Source organism: Oncorhynchus mykiss, chromosome 16 (assembly GCF_057628025.1).
Source record: "Oncorhynchus mykiss isolate SJ-2025 chromosome 16, ASM5762802v1, whole genome shotgun sequence".
NCBI lineage: Eukaryota > Metazoa > Chordata > Actinopteri > Salmoniformes > Salmonidae > Oncorhynchus > Oncorhynchus mykiss.
In genome coordinates this window covers 8766980-8794946 of record NC_143037.1, presented here as the reverse complement: position 1 = coordinate 8794946, position 27967 = coordinate 8766980, and the positions used below count along the sequence as shown (strand labels likewise).

Genomic DNA, 27967 nt, shown 5'->3' with positions numbered 1-27967 from the left:
TGTGCATGACGTCAGTGTGTCGTGTCCTGGAAAGGAGTCTCTATAAGAAACAATAATTGGCCAATTCACACGGCATGGTTTTAAAAAAGTGTTCGAGTCTCTTGACTTTATGTGTCATTTTGATTAATCTGTAGCCAATAAAAAATATATATATATTTAGCCTGCTTCATCGGTTAACGTCACAGCTCTTTCCTCATTCAGAATCTGAAGGAAGATGAGCTCACGTTATTTCAGAGGCGGGCGGACAGCGATACTGCGTGTGTGCCTGATTGTGTAGCCGGCTGGTAGGCAAGTCTTTGCTGGGTTCCGTGTCTCGATGCTAGGAATGGAGGAATTTGTCACCGACGAGGAAGAGCCATGGTACGACCAGCAAGATCTCGAATCGGGTAAGTAACGACGCATACGAGAACGCCGTTTGCAGCCAACCGCATCCCGTATGTCAATGCACGGGGTAGCGGTTCGTTATTGGCGAGCTCAGATGTTCTTCCCAGACAAAGGCCTTTATGATCGAAGGCTTCTAGAGATCAGTTTGCGAAGGTACATTTGTCCGTGCATCTTGACAAATGGTAATGGCACTGCTCTTCGAAATCTGCAGCCGCAGTTTAATATTTTGCTTCTTTCTGACATCAAGTTATTGAAGGGATTCCTAGGGCCTTTCTGACGTGGATTGGGGAAATCATTTCTCTGCTGTTGTCACAATATTGCAAGAAGAACCAAATACTCTGCAGTGGTCTGTTGGTGATTGCAAACAATGGATTATAATATTACTATCTAATAAATTAACCATAAATAGAAGTTAGGAGATTTCGGCTGTCATCGCAGCAATGCAATTGTTCTTTACAGGTTGCAATAATGATTAGGGATCACTTAACCTTGTTTATGCAGTCAATTGGGTTTTTGTTGATTTCCTCATTCAATCATTACATATGATGAATGTGGTGACTTTCAAGGCCTGTAGACTGTCATGTCCATGTCCCCATAATTCAATAAGAACTGAACATGTCAGTTGAACATAATCCATAAGAAAGTGATTGGTTGAGACAAAGAGCATACATGGGCCAAAAAAAGCCATGAAACAGGCTTGATTTGCAGACTTGCTGATCCACCAGAATAGTTAATGAGCCAGAGATTATTTCGGTGCCCACAACGTTTTCCCACAATGCAGCATAATTCACAGTATGCTGCTGTAAATATACAGGGTAATACAGTATTTACTGTAAAATTGTATTGTTCAATTTTACAGCAGTGTAGCGGAGCACCATTGAGCCCTGATAATACATTGCTCTTTACAGTACTGTACTGCAATATATAATTACAGTAGCTAACTGTGTTGCTGTAAATTTACAGCCATTTGTTAGTGTACTGTTTTAAGTCACTAGGCTATTCCCCAAATATATATTTTTTTGCAATAGGCTAGTCAACTACGGTCCAGGCCTTGTGCATCACTTCCGTTCAACATTCATTCTATGGGACCATATATGATATTTGCATAGAGATAACCTACTTGACCTGGGTCATATAGATTGTGTGAACACCATCATTCAGCGGATCCGCTATTAGTCTGAATTCAATTTGTATTTATTATGGATCCCCATTAGTTCCTGCCAAGGCAGCAGCTACTCTTCCTGGGGTTTATTAGGGATCCCCATTAGTTCCTGCCAAGGCAGCAGCTACTCTTCCTGGGGTTTATTAGGGATCACCATTAGTTCCTGCCAAGGCAGCAGCTACTCTTCCTGAGGTTTATTAGGGATCACCATTAGTTCCTGCCAAGGCAGCAGCTACTCTTCCTGGGGTTTATTATGGATCCCCATTAGTTCCTGCCAAGGCAGCAGCTACTCTTCCTGAGGTTTATTAGGGATCACCATTAGTTCCTGCCAAGGCAGCAGCTACTCTTCCTGGGGTTTGTTATGGATTCCCATTAGTTCCTGCCAAGGCAGCAGCTACTCTTCCTGGGGTTTATTATGGATCCTCATTAGTTCCTGCCAAGGCAGCAGCTACTCTTCCTGGGGTTTATTATGGATCCCCATTAGTTACTGCCAAGGGAGCAGCTACTCTTCCTGGGGTTTATTATGGATCCCCATTAGTTCCTACCAAGGCAGTAGCTACTCTTCCTGGGGTTTATTATGGATCCCCATTAGTTCCTGCCAAGGCAGCAGCTACTCTTCCTGGGGTTTGTTATGGATTCCCATTAGTTACTGCCAAGGCAGCAGCTACGCTTCCTGGGGTTTGTTATGGATTCCCATTAGTTCCTGCCAAGGCAGCAGCTACTCTTCCTGGGGTTTGTTATGGATTCCCATTAGTTACTGCCAAGGCAGCAGCTACGCTTCCTGGGGTTTGTTATGGATTCCCATTAGTTACTGCCAAGGCAGCAGCTACTCTTCCTGGGGTTTGTTATGGATTCCCATTAGTTCCTGCCAAGGCAGCAGCTACGCTTCCTGGGGTCCAAACACATAAAGACAACTTATATTACACATAAAACAAAATATGAAACAGTACATCATTAAATGCATATCCCAAGCTGCTGATAATGTATGTATGTAATAATGTATGTAATAACATGTAATAACAACTTTGCACCTCTTGCCAGCATTAGGGCGATTTCATATCTCTCCCCTCTTCCTCACTACATCGCTCTTTTTCTCTTTGCCTCGCTCCTTGCCTCTCGCTTCTCTCGCTCCTTGCCTCTCGTTTCTCTCGCTCCCTGCCTCTCGCTTCTCTCGCTCCCTCCCTCTCGCTTCTCTCGCTCCCTGCCTCTCGCTTCTCTCGCTCCCTGCCTCTCGCTCCCTGCCGCTCGCTCCCTGCCTCTCGCTCCCTGCCTCTCGCTTCCTGCCTCTCGCTCCCTGCCTCTCGCTTCTCTCGCTCCTTACCTCTCGCTTCTCTCGCTCCCTGCCTCTCGCTTCTCTCTCTCCCTGCCTCTCGCTTCTCTCGCTCCCTGCCTCTCGCTTCTCTCGCTCCCTGCCTCTCGCTCCCTGCCTCTCGCTCCCTGCCTCTCGCTCCCTGCCTCTCGCTCCCTGCCTCTCGCTCCCTGCCTCTCTCTTCCCTCTCTCCCTGCCTCTCGCTTCCCTCTCTCCCTGCCTCTCTCTTCCCTCTCTCCCTGCCTCTCTCTTCCTGCCTCTCGCTCCCTGCCTCTTGCTCCCTGCCTCTCTCTTCCCTCTCTCCCTGCCCCTCTCTTCCCTCTCTCCCTGCCTCTCTCTTCCCTCTCTCCCTGCCTCTCTCTTCCCTCTCTCTCTCTCCTCTCTCTCTCTCCTCTCTCTCTCTCTCTCTCCTCTCCTCTCCTCTCTCTCTCTCTCCCTGCCTCTCTCTTCCCTCTCTCCCTGCCTCTCTCTTCCCTCTCTCCCTGCCTCTCTCTTCCCTCTCTCCCTGCCTCTCTCTTCCCTCGCTCCCTGCCTCTCTCTTCCATCTCTCCCTGCCTCTCTTCCCTCTCTCCCTGCCTCTCTCTTCCCTCTCTCCCTGCCTATCTCTTCCCTCTCTCCCTGCCTCTCTTCTCTCTCTCCCTGCCTCTCTTCCCTCTCTCCCTGCCTCTCTCTTCCCTCTCTCCCTGCCTCTCTCTTCCCTCGCTCCCTGCCTCTCTCTTCCGTCTCTCCCTGCCTCTCTTCCCTCCTCTCTCTTCCCTCTCTCCCTGCCTCTCTCTTCCCTCTCTCCCTGCCTCTCTCTTCCCTCTCTCCTCCCTCTCTCCCTGCCTCTCTCTTCCCTCTCTCCCTGCCTCTCTCTTCCCTCTCTCCCTGCCTCTCTCTTCCCTCTCTCCCTGCCTCTCTCTTCCCTCTCTCCCTGCCTCTCTTCCCTCTCTCCCTGCCTCTCTCCCTGCCTCTCTCTTCCCTCTCTCCCTGCCTCTCTCTTCCCTCTCTCCCTGCCTCTCTCTTCCCTCTCTCCCTGCCTCTCTCTTCCGTCTCTCCCTGCCTCTCTCTTCCCTCTCTCTTCCCTCTCTCCCTGCCTCTCTCTTCCCTCTCTCCCTGCCTCTTTCTTCCCTCGCTCCCTGCCTCTCTCTTCCCTCGCTCCCTGCCTCTCACTTCCGTGCCGTGCATCACTCATTCCTAATCTCTCTATCACTTCATCTCTTTGTTCCAATTATTAGGATATCTGCCAAAGGCTGAGAGCAGATGATGCATTTGCATTTGAGTCATTTAGCAGAAGCTCTTTTCCAGAGCAACTTACATGAGCAATTTAGAGTTAAGTGCCTTACTCAAGGTCACATCGACAGAGTAGTTACCTAGTCGGCTCGGGGATTCGAACTAGGTAATGCTTTGACCCTGCTCTTGATCTGGTCATATATACACACACACACACACACACACACACACACACTACACCAGTGGAGGCTGCTGAGGGGAGGGTGGCTCATAATAATGTCTGGAATGGTGCAAATGGAATGGCATCAAACCATGTTTACCATTCCACTTACTCTGCTCCAGCCATTTCTTAAAATATTTCTATTTATTTGACCTTTTGTTTAACTAGGCAAGTCGTTTAAGAACAAATTCTTATTTACAATGGCGGCCAAACCTGGACAACGCTGGGCCAATGCGCCCTACAGGACTCCTGGGTGTGATACAGCCTGGATTACCATGGGCCCGTCCTCCCCAATTAAGGTGCCACCAGCCTCCTGTGCACACTATACACACTATATACACACACACACACACTATATACATACACACACACTATACACACATGTACACATGGATTTTCTACTGTATATATGTGGTGGAGTAGGGGCCTGAGGGCACACAGTCTGTGAATGTATTGTAATGTTTTTAACATTGTATAAACTGCCTTCATTTGGCTGGACCCCCAGGAAGAGTAGCTGCTGAGAGCGGGCAGGAGGGGGAACGGAGTGTGTGGGCACACAAGTAGAACTGATGAGGATATAAATAGGATATGAGGATATAAATAAAGGCTGATATATCTCCACTTTATTCAGAAAGAAGAAGAGTGGAGGAAAGGGAGAATACAGGGTCTTGGAGAAAGAGAGAGACAGTAGAAGATTAAAGGAGGAAGACAGGATGAGACATGAAAGAGAGAGGAGAAAGATCAGAAGAGAACAAGCCCCATTTCTCTCTCTCATTCTCTGCGCCCAGCCTTCCTCTCTGCGCCCAGCCTTCCTCTCTGCGCCCAGCCTTCCTCTCCGCACCCAGCCTTCCTCTCTGCACCCAGCCTTCCTCTCTGCGCCCAGCCTTCCTCTCTGCACCCAGCCTTCCTCTCTGCACCCAGCCTTCCTCTCTGCGCCCAGCCTTCCTCTCTGCGCCCAGCCTTCCTCTCTGCACCCAGCCTTCCTCTCTGCACCCAGCCTTCCTCTCTGCGCCCAGCCTTCCTCTCTGCGCCCAGCCTTCCTCTCTGCGCCCAGCCTTCCTCTCTGCGCCCAGCCTTCCTCTCTGCGCCCAGCCTTCCTCTCTCCGCCCAGCCTTCCTCTCTGCACCAGCCTTCCTCTCTGCGCCCAGCCTTCCTCTCTGCGCCCAGCCTTCCTCTCTGCGCCCAGCCTTCCTCTCTGCGCCCAGCCTTCCTCTCTGCGCCCAGCCTTCATCTCTTCACATCTCTCTGGTGCATCCTGTTTTCATCAGAGGTGCTATTTAGCCAGAAGGTTTGGCAGATTGAGATGTGCTTAATGATCAGATGAAGAAGAGAACCTCCATGTTTAGCATCAAAGCAGGCATTTATTGATGCAATGAGGCAACCTGCTGTTCCATACCGTGAGGGATCAGCAAACGTGTTCCATCTACAATACAGACGCAGACATTTCCATGCCTTCTATAAACACAACGCAAGGAGAAAAACATATCAACGATCATGCTTGGAATCCTTTGTAAAAACAGACCCAAGGCGGGCTCTAGACCAAACTCTGAGCTGAAGCTATGTGCCCAGACCAGCTGTTGGGACCTGATTGGTTAGCAGAGCTGGACTCTACATTTAATGACCGGGTTGTAACGCCGCCTACCTGCTGTTATTACAGCTTTACCATCTCTTCAACAACCACCTCTCTACGTCTCCAGACACACACTGTCTTTCCTTGTTATCCTGCAGATAACAATTTACGGATGCATCATTTGTACACAGAATTTGAGCTTACTATGGGATTGACTGAAGACTGCAGGTGAAGTCGTACTGCAGGGGGTTGGCCTGCTTCACAGCTTTTCTGCAAGGAAAGGAAAGTAGGAAGGAGAGAAGGAGGACAAAACAGGGAGAGGTCCTGTTTTCCATATTCCTGTGACTCCTATGGGAGATATGTAACTATAAAAACAACACACTGCTCAGAAAGGCTGGGCACATTCCAAACCAGGGGTGTTTCCTTTCACGTGTGCACACACGCACACACACATGCGAACGCACACCGGTTACAGTTGTATTACATGTATTTCTGCAGCCAACAGTTCTGTGTCGTTTCAATGTTTGACTCCCCAGCACTAAGCCCCAACTGATCTGATTACAGGGCTCAGAGACAGTGGCTCTGATACCCAGACTGTACTGTTTTGTGTGTGTACGTGTGTGTCAGTTGGTTGTGACAGGAGTGTGAATCTTCCCATGAGGACAATATGTCAGTGTATCTGACACTGCTGAAACATCACAAAAGAAAACCATAGAATTGGCCTGATAGCCTATGCAGGAAATGCACACAATCCAATCCATTATGTGTCAGTCACTGGGTCTGGGTGGTGATGTCGTCCTTCATGGGGGAGTTGACTTCCTGGTGTCCTTGTTTGGAGACAGTGGTCTGTGGAGGGTATTGATTAGGATGTTTAATGTTGCAGAGAAACACAGTGCTCACCTCGCTCCCTCGCTCTCTGTCCCTCACGCTCTCTGTCCCTCACGCTCTCTGTCCCTCACGCTTTCTCTCGCTCTCTGTCATCTCTCATTCCCCTCAACACCCACTGTGGGACTCACCCCCCTGTCGTAACGTTTGCTGTCATTAAATGTGAAGACGGTTATATTTATCAAATCAATTCTCTGTGTCATTAAACTAATAATCACAGAATAGTAATTAACTAGGAAGTCAGGGCACCATGGGAAAATTGTTGTATAGAGTTTCAATTTCCCAAATATAACTCGTCAGATATTTTATTATCTTAGCGATTACAGTTTTTTATTAATGTATGTTACCTCATCAGTCTCATTACTAAATGTCACAAACCCTTGGCACAAACACTAACAGATCATGAATCAGCGATTTTACAAATTGGCTTAATTATATATTTACTAAGTAACTAATCACTCACAGAATTACATAAACACACACATAAATAGGTCATAAATTGGTTACTGACATGATAGGAAATTCCCTAGTTGGCTAAGCCAATGACGGCTTGGTAGACAAAGGAAAGGGGTGGGGCCAGGAAAAGAGCGGGAAACTCAGAGAGGATTCACAAAAATACAGTTGATAACTACACTCATGAAATGCTAATACGTTGAACATGAACAACTGCTCATTAGAAAATAAATAGCAATTTACATATTTACGAGTGTATGCCTATGTTGTCTCTCTCTGTGATCACCAGTCCGTCTACTGGATAATAGTCAGTTGACAGAAAGCCTCTGGTTTGTCCACTAGAGATCAAAGTCTGTCGTAGTTGTAGGTTGTTATAATGGATACGTCAGAGTGCCATTCGGGAAATATTCTTAGAACGGATGTGTTTACCAGACTGAAGAATTTTAACAGCTGCAGACTCAATAATTGGTCTTTGGTTTGTAGATTTTGTCACCATTTCAGCGTGGGGGATGATCTCTACGTTCTCTGGTCTTGTCCTTTTGGTAGAGTTGTAGTTTGAACCATTTCACACACCAGCATCACCCGGCGTGTTTTGGTTAGGAGTCGTAGCCATCTCAACGTGGGGACCCTGCCCCGGCGTGTTTTGTTTAGGAGTGGTAGCCATTTCAACGTGGGGACCCTGCCCCGGCGTGTTTTGGTTAGGAGTGGTAGCCATTTCAACGTGGGAATCCTGCCCCGGCGTGTTTTGGTTTGGACTGGTAGCCATTTCAACGTGGGAATCCTGCCCCGGCGTGTTTTGGTTAGGAGTGGTAGCCATTTCAACGTGGGGATCCTGCCCCGGCGTGTTTTGGTTAGGAGTGGTAGCCATTTCAACGTGGGAATCCTGCCCCGGCGTGTTTTGGTTTGGACTGGTAGCCATTTCAACGTGGGGATCCTGCCCCGGCGTGTTTTGGTTAGGAGTCGTAGCCATTTCAACGTGGGGATCCTGCCCCGGCGTGTTTTGGTTAGGAGTCGTAGCCATTTCAACGTGGGGATCCTGCCCCGGCGTGTTTTGGTTAGGAGTCGTAGCCATTTCAACGTGGGGATCCTGCCCCGGCGTGTTTTGGTTAGGAGTCGTAGCCATTTCAACGTGGGGATCCTGCCCCGGCGTTATCTTGACTAAATGTACATTTTGCCACAAGTCCTTTTTATTAGAAAAGGGGGCGTTCCGTGACGTCGATGTAAATGTCTGTGCTCACGGGGTGTGGTTAAAACTTTAAATTAAAACAATGATCTTGTTTAGAAGGCTAACATCACATTTCATCTTCTCACAAATAGTTTTTAATATTTGATGATATATTTTATACAACATTTAGATGTAAACCCCATAATTGAGAAGTGGAACACAACCAAAGACGCAGTAATGTGTGTTCCCTGTCCTTCATGAGATCACCAACGAAACAAACTCGACATGACTGTCCCATAAGTGTCCACGGACCACTCCAACTGCTTGGAATACAGAAATGCTGTTCAATTATTAAACTTTGATGTCCAAGTGTCTCTCCCTCTCTCTCCCTCTCTCTCTCTCTCTCTCTCTGTGTTCCACAGTTACATTCCTATCTCCTATACTACTTAACCCAGAGGTATTTTACGACGTCATAAACCGTCCCCCTCTTCCTCTGCAGGAGAGAGAGAGGACCCACTGCAACCTCCTTCAGATCTTCACAGGAGAGTTATGACACCCCTCTCAACACCCACTGTGGGACTCGTCCCCCTCTCAACACCCACTGTGGGACTCGTCCCCCTCTCAACACCCACTGTGGGACTCATCCCCCTCTACTCATCCCCCTCTCAACACCCACTGTGGGACTCGTCCCCCTCTACTCATCCCCCTCTCAACACCCACTGTGAGTCTCATCCCCCTCTACTCATCCCCCTCTGAACACCCACTGTGGGACTCGTCCCCCTCTGAACACCCACTGTGGGACTCGTCCCCCTCTGAACACCCACTGTGGGACTCGGCCCCCTATTCTATACACACGGTCCTTTCTAATAGGCCCTTTTCTGTGATACACGGTCCCTTGTCCCATTCTAATAGGCCCTATTCTATGCACACGGTCCCTTGTCCCATTCTAATAGGTTACACACGGTCCCTTGTCCCATTCTAATAGGCCCTATTCTGTTACACACGGTCCCATTCTAATAGGCCCTATTCTGTTATACACAGTCCCTTGTCCCATTCTAATAGGCCCTATTCTGTTACACACGGTCCCATTCTAATAGGCCCTATTCTGTTACACACGGTCCCTTGTCCCATTCAAATAGGCCCTATTCTGTTATACACGGCCCCTTGTCCCATTCTAATAGGCCCTATTCTGTTACACACGGTCCCTTGTCCCATTCTAATAGGCCCTATTCTGTTACACACGGTCCCTTGTCCCATTCTAATAGGCCCTATTCTGTTACACACGGTCCCATTCTAATAGGCCCTATTCTGTTATACACAGTCCCTTGTCCCATTCTAATAGGCCCTATTCTGTTACACACGGTCCCATTCTAATAGGCCCTATTCTGTTACACACGGTCCCTTGTCCCATTCAAATAGGCCCTATTCTGTTATACACGGCCCCTTGTCCCATTCTAATAGGCCCTATTCTGTTATACACGGTCCCATTCTAATAGGCCCTATTCTGTTATACACGGCCCCTTGTCCCATTCTAATAGGCCCTATTCTGTTATACACGGCCCCTTGTCCCATTCTAATAGGCCCTATTCTGTTATACACAGTCCCTTGTCCCATTCTAATAGGCCCTATTCTGTTACACACGGTCCCATTCTAATAGGCCCTATTCTGTTACACACGGTCCCTTGTCCCATTCAAATAGGCCCTATTCTGTTATACACGGTCCCATTCTAATAGGCCCTATTCTGTTATACACGGCCCCTTGTCCCATTCTAATAGGCCCTATTCTGTTACACACAGTCCCTTGTCCCATTCTAATAGGCCCTATTCTGTTACACACAGTCCCTTGTCCCATTCTAATAGGCCCTATTCTGTTACACACAGTCCCTTGTCCCATTCTAATAGGCCCTATTCTGTCATACACGGTCCCTTGTCCCATTCTAATAGGCCCAGTCGTGAAATAGGAATTGGTTAAGTAACATTCAACGTAGGGTTGAATGTGCTGTGCATATTGCCGGAAGGGTCAACACCCGTTCACAGATACCTGTGTAGTAGCAGAGGCCCCACAGGAGTTAATTAGCTGTGAGTGCAGCAGGCAGGTATATGTATAAAGCCCATGTCAGAGAGGAGCTGGTAGCAGCCTGCTTTTCTCCTCATTAGTTTAATTGAGGGAAGATGACAAGACAGGACAAGACGATAAGAAAGAGGAGACCGCATGGTTGAAAAGCAAGCACTGGAACAACATTGTGTGGGTGTGAGCGTGAGCTTGCCATCTCTCCTGTCTGTTCTTTCTGTTTCTGAACACTCTTCAAAACAACCAACATACTGTGTTCTCTCTCGTTGAAGATCAGATTCTGATTAGAATGAAGTCTGATTATCGAATAACTGAAGTGTTGATCAGTGATCCCATTGTTCATCACTCTCAACCTACAGAGTTTTTACTGTCAGCTCAGTCTCTACAATAAGAGTGATGGTGTTTCCATTGAGTTGTTGTGTGTTGTCCCTTCCCAGATTTGACCACAGGTCCCAAAACACTAAACATATCTCGCTGCTGTGTCAGACCTGAAAATAAAGACTATGAATCCGACTGATTCACTCTGAAGGCAGAATACAGTCCCTTCCACTTCTGTTCGACCCCTGATTGATGAGAATATCTGTCAATTAGTTTTTTTCCCTACTCTGCACCATTTTACCATAAAATGAGAGAGAGAGAGAAGTATTCTAGTCTAGACTTATTCTTAGTGTCTTGTATTGCTTCACTACTAGAACAGTGTTCTTCATTCCTGTTCCAGGGTGTACATGTCTACGAGCTTTTGTTTGAGGCCACACTATGCTTGCATGTGAATAAAATGCATAATCTGACAGCATCTTCATATCCTGTCACTTTCTACTTTAGACATTAGCATCCCCTCCGCCTTGCTGCAGAGAGACACACTGCATAATATATAGACTCTGGAGAAGCGGTGTCTTGTCTTCTGATGATCTTGGCATGATGATCGCAGATCTTCACTGACTGAGATACAAGCGTCAAAGATCTCAGATCTTCACTGACTGAGATACAAGGGTCAAAGATCTCAGATCTTCACTGACAGAGATACCTTTTCTTTCTAGTGTTGTCTCTCTCTCTCCCCCTTTGTCTCCAGAATGAGCTTGTTCATCTGTGTATGTCAGGGAGGAATGAAGGTGGAATATGTTAATTTTTTTGTTCAAAAAAATGTACTCCCTTTTCCATATCCAATTGCGATCTTGTCTCGTCATCCCCAATGGAGGGCGAAGGTCTCGTCATCCCCAATGGAGGGTGAAGGTCTCGTCATCCCCAACGGAGGGCGAAGGTCTCGTCATCCCCAACGGAGGGCGAAGGTCTCGTCATCCCCAACGGAGGGCGAAGGTCTCGTCATCCCCAACGGAGGGCGAAGGTCGAGTCATGCGTCCTACAAAACATGACCCGCCAAGCCCACTCTGCTTCTTAACACCCGCACACTTAACCCATAAGAATAGGGCCTATTAGAATGGGACAAGGGACCGTGTGTATAGAATAGGGCCTATTAGAATGGGACAAGGGACCGTGTGTATAGAATAGGGCCTATTAGAATGGGACAAGGGACCGTGTGTATAGAATAGGGCCTATTAGAATGGGACAAGGGACCGTGTGTATAGAATAGGGCCTATTAGAATGGGACAAGGGACCGTGTGTATAGAATAGGGCCTATTAGAATGGGACAAGGGGCCGTGTATAACAGAATAGGGCCTATTAGAATGGGACAAGGGGCCGTGTATAACAGAATAGGGCCTATTAGAATGGGACAAGGGACCGTGTGTATAGAATAGGGCCTATTAGAATGGGACAAGGGACCGTGTATAACAGAATAGGGCCTATTAGAATGGGACAAGGGACCGTGTATAACAGAATAGGGCCTATTAGAATGGGACAAGGGGCCGTGTATAACAGAATAGGGCCTATTAGAATGGGACAAGGGGCCGTGTATAACAGAATAGGGCCTATTAGAATGGGACAAGGGACCGTGTGTATAGAATAGGGCCTATTAGAATGGGACAAGGGACCGTGTGTAACAGAATAGGGCCTATTAGAATGGGACCGTGTATAACAGAATAGGGCCTATTTGAATGGGACAAGGGACCGTGTGTATAGAATAGGGCCTATTAGAATGGGACCGTGTATAACAGAATAGGGCCTATTTGAATGGGACAAGGGACCGTGTGTATAGAATAGGGCCTATTAGAATGGGACAAGGGACCGTGTATAACAGAATAGGGCCTATTAGAATGGGACAAGGGACCGTGTATAACAGAATAGGGCCTATTAGAATAGGACAAGGGACCGTGTATAACAGAATAGGGCCTATTAGAATGGGACAAGGGACCGTGTGTATAGAATAGGGCCTATTAGAATGGGACCGTGTATAACAGAATAGGGCCTATTTGAATGGGACAAGGGACCGTGTGTATAGAATAGGGCCTATTAGAATGGGACAAGGGACCGTGTGTATAACAGAATAGGGCCTATTAGAATGGGACCGTGTATAACAGAATAGGGCCTATTTGAATGGGACAAGGGACCGTGTATAACAGAATAGGGCCTATTAGAATGGGACAAGGGGCCGTGTATAACAGAATAGGGCCTATTAGAATGGGACAAGGGACCGTGTATAACAGAATAGGGCCTATTAGAATGGGACAAGGGACCGTGTGTATAGAATAGGGCCTATTAGAATGGGACAAGGGACTGTGTGTAACAGAATAGGGCCTATTAGAATGGAACAAGGGACCGTGTATAACAGAATAGGGCCTATTAGAATGGGACAAGGGACCGTGTGTAACAGAATAGGGCCTATTAGAATGGGACAAGGGACCGTGTGTATAGAATAGGGCCTATTAGAATGGGACAAGGGACCGTGTATAACAGAATAGGGCCTATTAGAATGGGACAAGGGACCGTGTATAACAGAATAGGGCCTATTAGAATGGGACAAGGGACCGTGTGTATAGAATAGGGCCTATTAGAATGGGACAAGGGACCGTGTGTATAGAATAGGGCCTATTAGAATGGGACAAGGGACCGTGTGTATAGAATAGGGCCTATTAGAATGGGACAAGGGACCGTGTATAACAGAATAGGGCCTATTAGAATGGGACAAGGGACCGTGTATAACAGAATAGGGCCTATTAGAATGGGACAAGGGACCGTGTGTATAGAATAGGGCCTATTAGAATGGGACAAGGGACCGTGTATAACAGAATAGGGCCTATTAGAATGGGACAAGGGGCCGTGTATAACAGAATAGGGCCTATTAGAATGGGACAAGGGACCGTGTATAACAGAATAGGGCCTATTAGAATGGGACAAGGGACCGTGTATAACAGAATAGGGCCTATTAGAATGGGACAAGGGACCGTGTATAACAGAATAGGGCCTATTAGAATGGGACAAGGGACCGTGTATAACAGAATAGGGCCTATTAGAATGGGACAAGGGACCGTGTATAACAGAATAGGGCCTATTAGAATGGGACAAGGGACCGTGTGTATAGAATAGGGCCTATTAGAATGGGACAAGGGACCGTGTATAACAGAATAGGGCCTATTAGAATGGGACAAGGGGCCGTGTATAACAGAATAGGGCCTATTAGAATGGGACAAGGGACCGTGTATAACAGAATAGGGCTACACCACTGCATCAAAGGAAACACTGTTCAACTGACAACAGGCACCGGCCCGCCACAAGTAGTTGCTAGAGCGCGATGAGCCAAGTAAAAACCCCCAGCCAAACCCTCCCCTAACCCGGACAACGCTGGGCCAATTGTGCACCGCCTTGTAGGACTCCCAGTCACAGCCGGTTGTGAACACCAGGCTGTAGTGATGCCGCAACACTACGATGCAGTGCCTTAGGTCTCCCGAGTGGTGCAGAGGTCAAAGGTGGAATGTTTGAATGTTCTGTTTGCAAATGCTCTTAGAAGCCTGCGGAACATAGAACTGTGATGTATTCCAAATTATAAACTGGGTGGTTTGAGCCCTGAATGCTGATTGGCTGACAGCCGTGGTATATCAGACCGTATACCACAGGTATGACAAAACAGTTATTTTTACTGCTCTAATTACGTTGGTAAACAGTTTATAATAGCAATAAGGCACCTCCGGTTTGTGATGGCCAATATACCACGGCTGTATCCAGGCACTCCGAGGTTGCGTCATGCATAAGAACAGCCCTTAGCCGTGGTATATTGGCCATATACCACACCTCCACTGGCCTTATTTCTTAAGTGAATCATCATGTTACAGTATGAACAACGCTTTCTACCGTGGCTGTCATAGGGACGAGTGCAGATTCAAACTATTTTTAGTATCTTCACTGACATCACTCACGTCTTTGGACCAGCAAAGGAAAACCTTTTCCTGATGCTCTCTTATTTAGACAGTTTGTTACAGCTCTTGCTCTCAAAATGTAAAATATGTTTCTCTCCCCCCTCACTCCCTCCAACCTATCTCCTTCTCCCATGGCCCTCTCCCATCTCTAATCTCTCCCCTCCCATCCCCCTCTCTCTCCACACTTCCACCCCCCTCCATCTCTCTCCACCTCTCTCCCCTCTCTCTATCTCAATTTCAATTCCAGGGCTTTATTGGCATGGAAAACGTGTTTCCATTGCAAAAGCAAGTTAAATAGATAATAAACAAAAGTGAAATAACCAATTAAAAAAAATTAACAGTAAACATTACACTCACAAAAGTTCCAAAATAATTATGACATTTCAAATGTCATATGTGAAAATGGTTAAAGTACAAAAGGGAAAATAAATCAACATAAATATGGGTTGTATTTACAATGGTGTTTGTTCTTCACTGGTTGCCCTTTTCTTGTGGCAACAGGTCACACATCTTGTTGCTGTGATGGCACACTGGTATTTCACCCAGTAGATATGGGAGTTTATCAAAATCGGGTTTGTTTTCGAATTCTTTGGATCTGTGTAATCTGAGGGAAATATGTCTCTCTAATATGATCATACATTTGGCAGGAAGTTAGGAAGTGCAGCTCAGTTTCCACCTCATTTTGTGGGCAGTGTGCACATAGCCTGTCTTCTCTTGAGAGCCGGGTCTGCCTACGGCGGTCAGTCACAGTGGTCAAGTATTCTGCCACTGTGTATTCTTTGTTTGGGGCCAAATAGCATTCTAGTTTGCTCAGTTTTTTTTTTTTGTTCATTATTTGACACATTGGAAATAATTATATTTTTGTTTCCTCCCTCCCTCCCTCCCTCCCTCCCTCCCTCCCTCCCTCCCTCCCTCCCTCCCTCCCTCCAACTCTCTCTCTAGACCTCCACCTGGCAGCAGAGCTTGGGAAGACTCTGTTGGAGAGGAACAAGGAGCTGGAGGATTCTCTACAGCAGATATACATCACCAATGAGGAGCAGGTGCAGGAGATTGAGGTAGGAGGGCCAAGTCTCAAAAGCTCCATGGATGCATCTCAATAGTCTAAACTCTACCCACATCGAGGGGTTGGAACCTAAATTATTTTCCAATCGTTTCTTTCTGCACAAAACCATTATTATTTTTTTCAATCCGTTCTTCGGCAAAATAAAGTTTTGAACCGGTTCAAACCCCGAAACAATTTCCCTTCTGTTCCTTTTTAACCTCGGAAATCATTATTTTTATTTTGACATTTAGCTCGACATTAAATTACTTCACCCATGACTAGAGCAGCTTGTCATGGAGAGGGCAAGCTATGTACATGCATTGACATTTTGCGGGTGAGGAGAGCGCTGGGCATGAAGCGCTGGGCATCTTGTGATGACATGCATTATCTGAATTAGGCCCACATAATTATACCTACAGAGGAGCGGCTTCTATGAAAGAACTTTGAATGTCTTTGAACTTCAGAGAGTTGGCTTAACTAATGTTGGACCAGAGCTAGCCCTTGATCTTGACTCTTCGAGCTTCTACTTCTAAAAATGCACCTTTTCCAGAAACAAGTCTCTCACTGTTGCCGCTTGCTATAGACCACCCTCTGCCCCAGCTGTGCCCTCGATACTGTATGTGAATTGATTGCCCCCTATCTATCTTCTGAGCTTGTGCTACTGGGTGACCTAAACTGGGACATGCTTAACACCCCAGCCATCCTACAATCTAAGCAATCTCACACAAATTATCAATGAACCTACCAGGTACAACCCCAAATCTGTAAACACGGGCACCCTCATAGATATCATCCTAACTAACTCGCCCTCCAAATACACCTCTGCTGTTTTCAATCAAGATCTCAGCAATCACTGCCTCATAGCCTGCATCTATAATGGATCTGCGACCAAACAACCACCCCTCATCACTGTCAAATGCTCCCTAAAACACTTCTGCAAGCAGGCCTTTCTAATTGACCTTACCGGGGTATTCTGGAATGACATTGTCCTCATCCCGTCAGTAGATGATGCCTGGTTATTCTTTAAAAGTGTCTTCCTCACCATCTTAAATTAGCATGCCCCATTCAAAAAATGCAGAACTAGGAATAGATATAGTCCTTGGTTCACTCCAGACTTGACTGCCCTTGACCAGCACAAAAACATCCTTTGACGTTCTGCATTAGCATCGAATAGCCCCCGTGATGCAACTTTTCAGGGAAGTTAGTAACAAATATACACAGGCAGTTAGGAAAGCTAAGGCTAGATTTTTCAAACAGAAATGTGCATCCTGTAGTACAAACTCAAAAAAGTTCTGGGACACTGTAAAGTCCGTGGAGAATAAGAGCACCTCCTCCAAGCTGCCCACTGCACGGAAGATAGGAAACACTGTCACCACTGATAAATCCACTATAATTGAGAATTTCAAAAAGCATTTCTCTACGGCTGGCCATGCTTTCCACCTGGCTACCCCTACCCTGGTCAACTGCCCGGCACACTCCACAGCAACACGCCAAAGCCCCCACCATTTCTCCTTCACCCAAATCCAGATAGATGATGTTCTGAAAGAGCTGCAAAATCTGGACCCCTACAAATCAGCCGGGCTAGACAATCTGGACTCTCTTTCTAAAATGATCTGCCGAAATGGTTGCAACCCCTATTACTAGCCTGTTCAACCTCTCTTTCGTATCGTCTGAGATTCCCAAAGATTGGAAAGCTGCCGTGGTCATCCCCCTCTTCAAAGGGGGAGACACTATAGACCCAAACTGCTAGAGACCAAGTTAACAAACAGATTACTGACAATTTCGAATCCCACCGTACCTTCTCCGCTATGCAATCTGGTTTCAGAGCTGGTCATGGGTGCACCTCAGCCACCCTCAAGGTCCTAAACGACATCATAACCGCCATCGATAAGAGACATTACTGTGCAGCCGCATTCATCGACCTGGCCAAGGCTTTCGACTCTGTCAATCACCACATTCTTATTGGCAGACTCGACAGCCTTGGTTTCTCAAATGACTGCCTCGCCTGGTTAACCAACTACTTCTCTGATTGAGTTCAGTGTGTCAAATCGGAGGGCCTGTTGTCCGGACCTCTGGCTGTCTCTATGGGGGTGCCACAGGGTTCAATTCTTGGGCTGACTCTCTTCTCTGTTATACATCAATGACGTCGCTGATCCACCTCTACGCAGACGACACCATTCTGTATACTTCTGGCCCTTCTTTGGACACTGTGTTAACTAACTTCCAGACAAGCTTCCATACAACTCTCCTTCCGTGGCCTCCAACTGCTCTTAAATGCAAGTAAAACTAAATGCACGCTATTCAATCGATCGCTGCCCGCACCTGCCCGCCCGTCCAGCATCACTACTCTGGACGGTTCTGACTTAGAATATGTGGACAACTACAAATACCTAGGTGTCTGGTTAGACTGAAGTCTCCTTCCAGTCTCGCATTAAGCATCTCCAATCCAAAATTGGATCTAGAATCAGCTTTCTATATCGCAACAAAGCATCCTTCACTGATGCTGCCAAACATACCCTCGTAAAACTGACCATCCTACCGATCCTCGACTTCGGCGATGTCATTTACAAAATAGCCTCCAACACTCTACTCAACAAATTGGATGCAGTCTATCACAGAGCCATCCGTTTTGTCACCAAAGACCCATACACTACCCACCACTGCAACCTGTACGCTTTCGTTGGTTGGCCCTCGCGTCATACTCGTCGCCAAACCCACCGGCTCCAGGTCATCTACAAGTCTCTACTAGGTAAAGCCCCGCCTTATCTCCGCTCACTGGTCACCATAGCAGCACCCACCCGTAGCACGCGCTCCAGCAGGTATGTTTCACTGGTCACCCCCAAAGCCAATTCCTCCATTGGTCGTCTTTCCTTCCAGTTCTCTGCTGCCAATGACTGGAACAAACTGCAAAAATCACTGAAGCTGGAGACTCATATCTCCATCAGTAGCTTTAAGCACCAGCTGTCAGAGCAGCTCACAGATCACTGCACCTGTACATAGCCCATCTGTGAACAGCCCATCGTGAGCTAGGCCAGAGCTAGCTAACAAACTAGCTTGTGTGTGCAGAGTGGCACCAGAATGAAAATAAAAACACGTCTTACCTTTCTGTAGTTAATAAATCCAATGTGAAACATGATAACTGTAGTATCCTTAAATAGCATTGAAAAGGTTAATCCATTCTTCTCTCCCTAATTTCTGCCTGTAACGCCAGTAGCTACTGTAGATGATGTATTCTTCGGGGGGAGGGGGAGGGGAAGGTAGCCTACACACACTGGCAAAGATTTCAGGAAGACACTGGAATAAGTTTCATAGTGACAGTGAGGGCTTTGCATAGGCTCTTTGTTGCATTTTCTCGGATTCAGAGGTTTTGGGTTAAAGGCAGAAGACACATTCTACTTGAATACATTCAGTTGGACAACTGACAAGGTATCCCCCCTTTTCCCTAACTGTCTAAACTCTAACGTAACCTCTACCCATAAGTTAGGTGTAGATTGGATGACAATCTACCTGTTGACTGAGCAGAGTCGTAGGAAGTTGGCTCTTCTCTGCTGTGGTGGCTGGCCATAGTGCTGTGGCCTACCTAATGCCTCAGTAACTCTTTGACCCTGCTGGCTGATCCTAATCTAGTGAAATGGTTCACTGAGTTCACGACCAAGGGGTTTTCGAGTAACCAGGGGAGGGAATAGAAGTGTTGCCCTTTACCAGCAATTGCCAGAAAGCTACTATTGCCAGAAAGCATCCATCCCCCTAATGGCTTAGGGGTAGTGGAACATGCCCCCATCTGTTTGGAAAGTATTCAGACCCCTTGACTTTCTCCACATTTTGTTACGTTAGAGCTTTATTCTAAAAATGGATTTAAATGGGGTTTTTTCCCACATGAATCTACATACAACACCCCGTAATGACAGTGAGAACATTGTGCTCCAGTCATTACCACGACCCTCCTCCCCAATTAAGGTGCCACCAACCTGCTTTGGTGTGTGTGTATATATATTTTATTTTATTTATTTATTTATTTATTTATTATACAGTATGTCTCTCTCTGTGCAGTACCTGGCTAAGCAGCTGGAGGTGCTGAGGGAAATGAATGAGCAGCATGCTAAGGTGTACGAGCAGCTAGATGGGACAGCCAGAGAACTGGAGCTCACCAACCGTACCCTGGTACTGGACAGCAAGGCCTCACAACACAAAATAGAGAGGTGAGCTGGACGGACGCACATCGTCAAACGCACGTACACAAACACACTAACCCCATGTCTCTCTTCCCTGGTTCTCCCAGGTTGACTGGGACCATCGAGACCCTGCAGACCCAGGTGGAGTCTCTCTCTGGGCAGGTGGAACAGCTCCACTCCCTGGAGCTGCTCAGGGTCCGGAGGGAGAAGAGGGAACGACGCAAAACCATCGCCTCCTTCCCCTGCCTTAGGGAACTCTGCACCGCACCCAAGTGAGGACTCCTAGCAGTCACGCTCACGTCTTTGGTTACTGGATCTCAAGGTCCCTAGACTATGTATTGAGCTTGTCTGTCTGTGGCAGGTACAAGTAAAGCCAGGTGGACTCTACACGATTTTCGCTCCGATTTAGCTGTCCCAGACACGTTTTTGTGATCGGAGACAAAATCCCCATGTCGTTGCCTACTCGGGGGGGGCGGCCATCACCGAAGATCGTTTAATGTAAGCGGGTCAGAGACACAATCTGAGAGCTACCGATCCCGTCTTTGAGCCGTACCAGACGTCCCGAGATTCTCAGATGTTTAAATTTTATCGGCACAAAATCTGCAATGCTCTTATAGTGTGAGTGCGGCGATCATCAATAGCCAATGAGAGCTCGCCAGAGAAGAAGCCAGCGAGATGATCACCCAGAATGTGTAGACTCTCCAGCAGGAACCATGACTACTAGTATTAGGTGTTTTGTACTTGCCTTTTAAACCAAAGTGTCAAATCGTTTCAGCTCTGAAGTTCATGTTATTCAACTCAAAAAATATGTTGGCTAAATGTTTCAACTCTGCACGGCAGGTGTGGATGTCAGACTGGAAATATTGAGGCTGCTTTGTTCTAGCTACGTTAACAATCTGAATCGCCATCATTGTTTTTCGCGAGAGTGTGTTGGTAATCGAAAATCCTCACGACCAAGTAAATAATCTTTTAGTGTGTGAACCCCTGTCTGTGTCACATCGTTAAGTTGGCAAGACAAAAAAAAAAAACGACAGGAAAGATGGTCGTTTTAATATGAGAGGCTCAGCGATGTCAGGATTTTAGCTGATATTGTGTGGAACTGTGTGTCTCTCTCTCTCTCTGTCTGTCCGTCAGGTATGAGGATGGGTTCGTGGTGGGCCGCTCAGACAGCTTCACCTCAGAGACTAAGCGCCAGCCAGCAGAGGAGGAGAACGAGCGTCTGAGAGAGGCGGTGTCGGCGCTGCGTTCGGCCGTGAGGGCGGAGCGGGGTCGCAGGGAGGGGGCGGAGAGGGAGTGTCACGTCCTCCTGGGGGAGTTCTCTCGTCTGGAGTCACGTGTGCTGGTCAGAATCCTATTTCAACTCCATTTAATATTCATTCCAAAAGGAGTGACTCTGTTTTTTTTTATGGTTGCATGTTCTACTAAGTTGGTTCAATCCAATGAGTGATACTGATACTTGTTCTACTAAGTCTGTTCAATCCAATGAGTGATACTGATACTTGTTCCTAACTTAAATATAGTAGGACTCCTAACTCTCCCTCTTTTCTGGAAGAATAAAAAAATATTGAGTGATTGGTTTATTGACTATCTGACTGAATGATTGACTCATTGATTGATTGACAGGGTGCAGAGAGCTGCCAGGCACGGGTTCGTGAACTAGAGGCAGAGCTCCAGGAACTTCAGCAGCTCCGACGGGCGAGGACCCTCCTCCTGAGCAGCGAAGATGACGGCGTGGGCTTCACCCAGACCCTCCTCAACAACACCCCCGAGACAGACACCCTGGAGGGGGAGGGAGGAGAAGTGGGTGGAGGGTTCAGGGGGGAGGGCGAGGGGGGAGGAGGCTTAGGTGGAGAGTCGTTACCTGCCTCCAGCCCCGTCAGGAAGAGCTGCAGCGACACGGCACTGAATGCCATCGTGGCCAGGGACGCATCCGGGAGGAGAAGAGGAAGCTACGCGATCCACGCCAACAGCGTCCGTAAGAGAGGGATGTCCATCCTGAGGGAGGTGGATGAGCAGTACCACGCTCTGCTGGAGAAGTATGAGGAGCTGTTAAGGAAGTGCCGGCGCCACGAGGAGTCCCTGTGCCACGCGGGGGTGCAGACCTCGCGTCCCGTCTCCAGGGACCCCTCCATGAAGGACTGTGCCATGGGCCCCACCCCTGCACCCCCGCCCTCCCCCACCCAGTCCCCCTCCACCCCCGAGGTGATGGAGAGCATCAGTAAGCAGGTGGAGGCGGTAGATAAACGACTGGGCCAGAGCACGCCAGAGTACAAAGCTCTGTTCAAGGAGATCTTTTCTCGTATTCAGAAGACCAAGATGGACATCAAAGCTACCAAAGCCACCAAAGCAAGCAAGTCTGGCAAGTCCAGCAAATAAATTCTGATACTGGATTGGTTTGGTAGTGCAGTGCTTTTTCCATGCTCAAAGCGCTTGAGATTAGAGGAGGAATTTGTCTCGTACTCTACCGATGTGTAGCACTCATGAGTAAGCTTCTGTGTGGGGTCTGGTCTCCTGTCTGCTTCACACGAGGCTGTTGAGAGGAGAACGGCTCATAATAATGCCCGGGAACGGAGCAAATGTAATGGCATTATACTACTGGAAACCATGTGTTAGATGTATTTGATACCATTCCAAATGATTCCGCTCCAGCCATTAGATCAAACAGGACAGTTTTCACAAACCTAAGGAACCTCCTGTGGACTGCTTCTGTTACTATAGTTACCAATCAAACAATACGACACTTAAACCAATCTAATACTAATGCTATTAGCACCTGCCTAGCTTTGCCAGTGAGATCTAACACAGCTGCCTTTTGCTACCGTTACACAGGTCACACCGGTATGATAACTGTCACCCACTCCGCTATTGTCTGGGCTTGATATGCCCAGCTGGTCCCCTGACGACCAGTTCCACACATTCTCCATTCTCCTACTCAACTCAATTTTAATTTAAGGTGGAAGAAAACATACTTTCTTTATGAAACACCATTTTCCACCACCATGCTCGAGTGACTAATGCAACTTCCTGATGTTGCGCCCCAGGGGTAGACATTTTTAGGCTTTAGCCACTCCAGCATGGTCCATAACTCCAACTACCTTTTCCTTATTAGCATGAATGTTATAGTGTATGTTGCATTATTTTGACGTGTGTGTGTGTGTGTGTGTGAAATACTCACGTTGTAATGCCATACCATAGGGCAGGAGAAAATGTACACAACAACGAACCTGCAGTATACAGGAAATATAATCGATTATACCTTGTATTATTACATGTTTTACTCTTCTATTATTTCTCTATGTTCTTTCTCTCTGCGTTGTTGGCAAGGGTCCGTTAAATAAGCATTTCACTGTTAGTCCACACCTGTTGTTCACAAAGCATTTTACTGTTAGTCCACACCTGTTGTTTACGACGCATTTTACTGTTAGTCCACACCTGTTGTTCACTAAGCATTTTACTGTTAGTCTACACCTGTTGTTCACAAAGCATTTTACTGTTAGTCTACACCTGTTGTTCACAAAGCATTTTACTGTTAGTCTACACCTGTTGTTTACGAAGCATTTTACTGTTAGTCTACACCTGTTGTTCACTAAGCATTTTACTGTTAGTCCACACCTGTTGTTCACATAGCATTTTACTGTTAGTCCACACCTGTTGTTTACGAAGCATTTTACTGTTAGTCTACACCTGTTGTTCACTAAGCATTTTACTGTTAGTCTACACCTGTTGTTCACATAGCATTTTACTGTTAGTCTACACCTGTTGTTCACATAGCATTTTACTGTTAGTCTACACCTGTTGTTCACAAAGCATTTTACTGTTAGTCCACACCTGTTGTTCACAAAGCATTTTACTGTTAGTCCACACCTGTTGTTCACAAAGCATTTTACTGTTAGTCCACACCTGTTGTTTACTAAGCATTTTACTGTTAGTCTACAGCTGTTGTTTACTAAGCATTTTACTGTTAGTCTACACCTGTTGTTCACAAAGCATTTTACTGTTAGTCTACACCTGTTGTTCACAAAGCATTTTACTGTTAGTCCACACCTGTTGTTCACAAAGCATTTTACTGTTAGTCCACACCTGTTGTTTACTAAGCATTTTACTGTTAGTCCACACCTGTTGTTCACAAAGCATTTTACTGTTAGTCCACACCTGTTGTTTACGAAGCATTTTACTGTTAGTCTACACCTGTTGTTCACAAAGCATTTTACTGTTAGTCCACACCTGTTGTTCACAAAGCATTTCACTGTTAGTCTACACCTGTTGTTCACAAAGCATTTTACTGCTAGTCTACACCTGTTGTTCACAAAGCATTTCACTGTTAGTCTACACCTGTTGTTTACGAAGCATTTCACTGTTAGTCCACACCTGTTGTTCACATAGCATTTTACTGTTAGTCTACACCTGTTGTTCACTAAGCATTTTACTGTTAGTCTACACCTGTTGTTTACGAAGCATTTTACTGTTAGTCTACACCTGTTGTTCACAAAGCATTTTACTGTTAGTCTACACCTGTTGTTTACGAAGCATTTTACTGTTAGTCTACACCTGTTGTTTACGAAGCATTTTACTGTTAGTCCACACCTGTTGTTCACAAAGCATTTTACTGTTAGTCCACACCTGTTGTTCACATAGCATTTTACTGTTAGTCCACACCTGTTGTTCACATAGCATTTTACTGTTAGTCTACACCTGTTGTTTACGAAGCATTTTACTGTTAGTCTACACCTGTTGTTCACAAAGCATTTTACTGTTAGTCCACACCTGTTGTTCACAAAGCATTTCACTGTTAGTCTACACCTGTTGTTCACAAAGCATTTTACTGCTAGTCTACACCTGTTGTTCACAAAGCATTTCACTGTTAGTCTACACCTGTTGTTTACGAAGCATTTCACTGTTAGTCCACACCTGTTGTTCACATAGCATTTTACTGTTAGTCTACACCTGTTGTTCACTAAGCATTTTACTGTTAGTCTACACCTGTTGTTTACGAAGCATTTTACTGTTAGTCTACACCTGTTGTTCACAAAGCATTTTACTGTTAGTCTACACCTGTTGTTTACGAAGCATTTTACTGTTAGTCTACACCTGTTGTTTACGAAGCATTTTACTGTTAGTCCACACCTGTTGTTCACAAAGCATTTTACTGTTAGTCCACACCTGTTGTTCACATAGCATTTTACTGTTAGTCCACACCTGTTGTTCACATAGCATTTTACTGTTAGTCCACACCTGTTGTTCACAAAGCATTTTACTGTTAGTCTACACCTGTTGTTCACATAGCATTTTACTGTTAGTCCACACCTGTTGTTCACAAAGCATTTTACTGTTAGTCTACACCTGTTGTTTACGAAGCATTTTACTGTTAGTCCACACCTGTTGTTCACATAGCATTTTACTGTTAGTCTACACCTGTTGTTCACAAAGCATTTTACTGTTAGTCTACACCTGTTGTTCACAAAGCATTTTACTGTTAGTCCACACCTGTTGTTCACAAAGCATTTTACTGTTAGTCCACACCTGTTGTTCACAAAGCATTTTACTGTTAGTCCACACCTGTTGTTCACATAGCATTTTACTGTTAGTCCACACCTGTTGTTCACATAGCATTTTACTGTTAGTCTACACCTGTTGTTTACGAAGCATTTTACTGTTAGTCTACACCTGTTGTTCACAAAGCATTTTACTGTTAGTCCACACCTGTTGTTCACAAAGCATTTCACTGTTAGTCTACACCTGTTGTTCACAAAGCATTTTACTGCTAGTCTACACCTGTTGTTCACAAAGCATTTCACTGTTAGTCTACACCTGTTGTTTACGAAGCATTTCACTGTTAGTCCACACCTGTTGTTCACATAGCATTTTACTGTTAGTCTACACCTGTTGTTCACTAAGCATTTTACTGTTAGTCTACACCTGTTGTTTACGAAGCATTTTACTGTTAGTCTACACCTGTTGTTCACAAAGCATTTTACTGTTAGTCTACACCTGTTGTTTACGAAGCATTTTACTGTTAGTCTACACCTGTTGTTTACGAAGCATTTTACTGTTAGTCCACACCTGTTGTTCACAAAGCATTTTACTGTTAGTCCACACCTGTTGTTCACATAGCATTTTACTGTTAGTCCACACCTGTTGTTCACATAGCATTTTACTGTTAGTCTACACCTGTTGTTTACAAAGCATTTTACTGTTAGTCTACACCTGTTGTTCACAAAGCATTTTACTGTTAGTCTACACCTGTTGTTTACGAAGCATTTTACTGTTAGTCTACACCTGTTGTTTACGAAGCATTTTACTGTTAGTCCACACCTGTTGTTCACAAAGCATTTTACTGTTAGTCCACACCTGTTGTTCACATAGCATTTTACTGTTAGTCCACACCTGTTGTTCACATAGCATTTTACTGTTAGTCCACACCTGTTGTTCACAAAGCATTTTACTGTTAGTCTACACCTGTTGTTCACATAGCATTTTACTGTTAGTCCACACCTGTTGTTCACAAAGCATTTTACTGTTAGTCTACACCTGTTGTTTACGAAGCATTTTACTGTTAGTCCACACCTGTTGTTCACATAGCATTTTACTGTTAGTCTACACCTGTTGTTCACAAAGCATTTTACTGTTAGTCTACACCTGTTGTTCACAAAGCATTTTACTGTTAGTCCACACCTGTTGTTCACAAAGCATTTTACTGTTAGTCCACACCTGTTGTTCACAAAGCATTTTACTGTTAGTCCACACCTGTTGTTCACATAGCATTTTACTGTTAGTCCACACCTGTTGTTCACAAAGCATTTTACTGTTAGTCCACACCTGTTGTTCACAAAGCATTTTACTGTTAGTCCACACCTGTTGTTTACTAAGCATTTTACTGTTAGTCTACAGCTGTTGTTTACTAAGCATTTTACTGTTAGTCTACACCTGTTGTTCACAAAGCATTTTACTGTTAGTCTACACCTGTTGTTCACAAAGCATTTTACTGTTAGTCCACACCTGTTGTTCACAAAGCATTTTACTGTTAGTCCACACCTGTTGTTTACTAAGCATTTTACTGTTAGTCTACAGCTGTTGTTTACTAAGCATTTTACTGTTAGTCCACACCTGTTGTTCACGACGCATGTGACAAATACCATTTGATTTAGAGCTATCTAACTCGAGGTCTTAAACTCGACTGGAGCTTCAAACCTTTATAGCAGACACAGGATTTGGCGTGAGATCAGTGCTGTTGTGGTGTTGTGAAACTGTGGATTGAGGAAAGAAAAGTTGTTACAGAGAAATCAACAGAATCATTTCAACCAGAAATGCGTTATTGTTTTCTCCACAGTGTTATAAAAATAAGCATTAAGGCACGAGGTGGTGTGATATATGGCCAATATACCACAGCTAAGGGCTGTTCTTATGCACTACGCAAAGCGGAGTGCCTGGACACAGCCCTTAGCCGTGGTATATTGGCCATATATCACAAACCCCCAAGGTAACTTATTGCTATTATAAACTGGTAATAACCAATGTAATTAGAGCAGTAAAAATAAATGTTTTGTCATACCCGTGGTATGCGGTCTGATATACCACGGCTGTCAGCCAATCAGCGTTCAGGGCTCAAACCACCCAGTTTATAATGAGTCGTATGTGCCAGGTACAAGCAGAGGCAAATTTTTCTCCCAAGGTCACTCAAGTGTTGCTGAGTGAAGAAAAATGGCATGACGTATTGTGGAGGCTAACTGTCAGTCTGCTCCCTCCTGGTTCTGGAGGGTCGCAGCGTGTGCAGGCTTTTGTTCCAGCCCAGCATTCAGGTTTACTGCTGGGCTGGGGGGGGGGGGGGGGGGGAAGGCCTGCACAGCCTGAAGTGCTTCAGTGCAAGGAGATAATGACACTGTGTCATAGCAATGGTAACAGAACATGTTCTATATTCTACTAAGAGAGAACAAAATGAAGCGGTTTACATGTCCACTGTTTCCTAACAGGGAGCCACTCAAAAGGGGACGTCCCATTCTTATGGAACGTTCTGACTA

General features: G+C 45.9%; 1 protein-coding gene across 1 annotated transcript; it reads left to right on the top strand.

The window, feature by feature from the left end:
* On the top strand, positions 1-26254 carry LOC110491316 (cerebellar degeneration-related protein 2-like). Its single transcript, XM_021564679.3, has 6 exons — positions 1-386; positions 15681-15793; positions 19831-19979; positions 20060-20224; positions 21087-21294; positions 21576-26254. Exons 1-6 carry the CDS (start codon positions 317-319, stop codon positions 22326-22328), a joined length of 1458 nt encoding a protein of 485 aa, XP_021420354.2. The 5' UTR covers positions 1-316; the 3' UTR covers positions 22329-26254.
* The last annotated feature ends 1713 nt before the right edge of the window (positions 26255-27967 follow it).